At 43.6% G+C, this 2,530-nt stretch overlaps 1 protein-coding gene across 8 annotated transcripts in view; it reads left to right on the forward strand.

Moving 5' to 3' along the window:
• Nucleotides 1-591: 591 nt before the first annotated feature.
• Nucleotides 592-2,530, forward strand: part of PTPRT (protein tyrosine phosphatase, receptor type T) — a 301,471-nt gene continuing 299,532 nt past the window's right edge. For all 8 annotated transcript variants that reach the window (XM_018562607.1, XM_018562609.1, XM_018562610.1 and 5 more), the window contains exon 1: nt 592-778. In XM_018562607.1, coding sequence (XP_018418109.1) covers nt 703-778 — 76 coding nt within the window. In that variant the 5' untranslated portion in view covers nt 592-702. The remainder of the gene's footprint in view (nt 779-2,530) is intronic.

Genomic DNA, 2,530 nt, shown 5'->3' on the forward strand with positions numbered 1-2,530 from the left:
CAAAGATTGCAATTGGGTAAAGACAGCACTTGATACATCCCCATTCCTCCCTGCACTCAGACCCTCATCAATGCACAAAGAGATACATTGTTGCCAAATAACCCAAATATTTGTTCTAAGACTTCCGAACACCCAGCAATGTTTTCACTTGTTGCAGACATCCCTAAATATTATTGAGCATTGCCGCACACAGGCTTTTCAAGAAAAAAACCCTCCTTTTGTCCAGCCCAATGTACATCAATGGAACTTCTCAGTTCCCCCCCTTTAGAAGGAAGCCTTCCCTGTATGTCATGATTGCATGCCACTGCTCCTGTTGCTGCATCTAACGTCCTCCCTATATGACTGTACCGTGCGATGTTGGAGATTTGGGCTGATGATTTAACCCTTGCAGGCTGCGTTGCGGTGCAGCTGGCGGCTGCTGGCAGGGAGGGGAGGGAGGAGAGGAAGGCAGGCATTAGGGCTCCGGGGAAATCTTTAAACTGTTCTCTCTCTCTCTCTCCCTCAATCCTTCCTCGATCAGTTAAAGCCACTTCAGTTGCGAGCTCGGCATCTGAGCAACAGCGGCGGTGTAGCTAACAAGTAAACTGCCAGCCCTTTGCCTAGCTGCCGTTGCCCTTACCTTTGCAGGCATGTCTATAGGATGTTAACCCCCCCTTCTCTCTTGCCTGGCTGGCACTTGGTGGATACTCTCCGCAGGTTACAATGCATGGGTCTCTCTGCCAACTCATCCTGGTACTCCTCCACTTATTCCGTACAGCAGGAGGAGAGGTATCTGCAGGTAATGTAACTTTACTTGTCTTCTTCAAATTCCTTCTTCAGTAGAACCTGTCTCTGCTCCAGCTTAGCAATGGCTGTATGAGTTAACTTACTAACTGCAGTTCGGTGGTAATGTTTTAACACAGGAGGACAGTACAAGAAAGTCATGTCATACCCAGTGATCCGACTTCATATTAACAGGACAGGGTCGGGGCTGGGGGCCACAAATGCACCTTGTGTGTTTGTGATGAAGGTAGAAGCAGTTTTGGGTTCTGCAAAAAGAAGTATCCTGATGGGAGACTGCCAGGACAAGAGGGGTTCATTGTCGGGGTGATGTCCAAAGATGTGCCTGTCTTCCTGGTAGAATGAAACTGTTTTGGGTTTTGATTGCAGATTGGCAGGACAGGACAGATACAGTGTTGGGTTGTGATGTCCAAAGATGCACATGGCTTTCTGTTATTAAGGTGTTAATAACACTGTTTTGGGTTCTGTTTGCAGATAAGTAGGACAAGACAAGAGAGGTACATTGCTAGGCACCTGCCCTTCTTCTGTCAAGGTAGAATCAACCTGTTTTGTGTTCTGGTTGAAGATTGCTAAAACAAGTGCATTGTTGGTGTGATGCCCAAAGATGCACCTGTGCTTCTGGTGTCAAGGTAGAATCAACCTGTTTACGGTTCTGGTTGAAGATTGCCCAAACAGGTACATTGTTAGGTGTGATGCTCAAAGATGCACCTGTGTTTCTGTTGTCAAGTTAGAATCAACCTGTTTTGGGTTCTGAATACAGACAACTAAGGTACATTGCTAGGTATGATGCCCAAAAATGCACCTGTCCTTCTGCTGTCAAGGTAGAAGCAACCTGTTTTGGGTTCTGTTTGCAGATAAGGACAAGACAGGCACATTGCTGGATATCATGTCCAAAGATGTACCTGTCCTTCTGTAATTAAAGTAGAATCAGCTTAGGGTTCATATAAATGTAAAGAAGTATTTTAATTGCAGATTGCCAAGACAAAACAGGTACATTGCTGCAGGAGATGTCCAAAGATGAACCCGTCTTCATATTATCAAGGTAGAATCAAACTGTTTTGGGTTCTGTGTGAATGCAAAGTAATATTGCAGATTACCAGGACAAGACTTAGCAGAGCTGGATTTCTGTATAATGCCAAATCTATAAGCACTGGATCAGATGCTGCTGAGGCTCTATACAGTATTCAGAACCCTTCTGATTACTAAGATGGCATTGCAAAGGGCTGTTTTCTGTGTAATATCCAGTGATGTACTGGCTTTACTGTAGGAGAGAATCAGTGGAGGCTAGCTGGCTTATGTATACTGTCCAGCAAAGCCGAGAACGTGGATTCTCAGAACAGGATCAGGAGCTGCTGACTTTATATAAAATGTCCAATAATCCATAATTAGATATTAACAAAGAAGTTCTGGACAACATTGGGTTTCTATATAGTGTCCAATGACTGGGTCAGACAATGACGGCTTGTCCAGTTATACTGCCAGTCCTTTTGGGATCTTATAGAATGCCCAGAGGTCTTTTATACTGTATACTAATATGTGCTGCTTGGCTTTACTACTATCTGACTTTGTGACTGTAAATACCAAAGGAAACAAGGCTCTGTGCAAGATATGTAAAATACTGTTATTACTGGACGAGACGGTGATATTGAATGATTTTATAATACTGAATGTAAAATGTTTTGCGTGAACATAATCTATATTCTGCCTGTATGTAAACTATATTTTCCTTTTTTTTCTGTACTGTTGTTGT

The sequence above is a fragment of the Nanorana parkeri genome, unplaced genomic scaffold, assembly GCF_000935625.1.
Source record: "Nanorana parkeri isolate BGI_ZX_2015 unplaced genomic scaffold, ASM93562v1 scaffold587, whole genome shotgun sequence".
NCBI lineage: Eukaryota > Metazoa > Chordata > Amphibia > Anura > Dicroglossidae > Nanorana > Nanorana parkeri.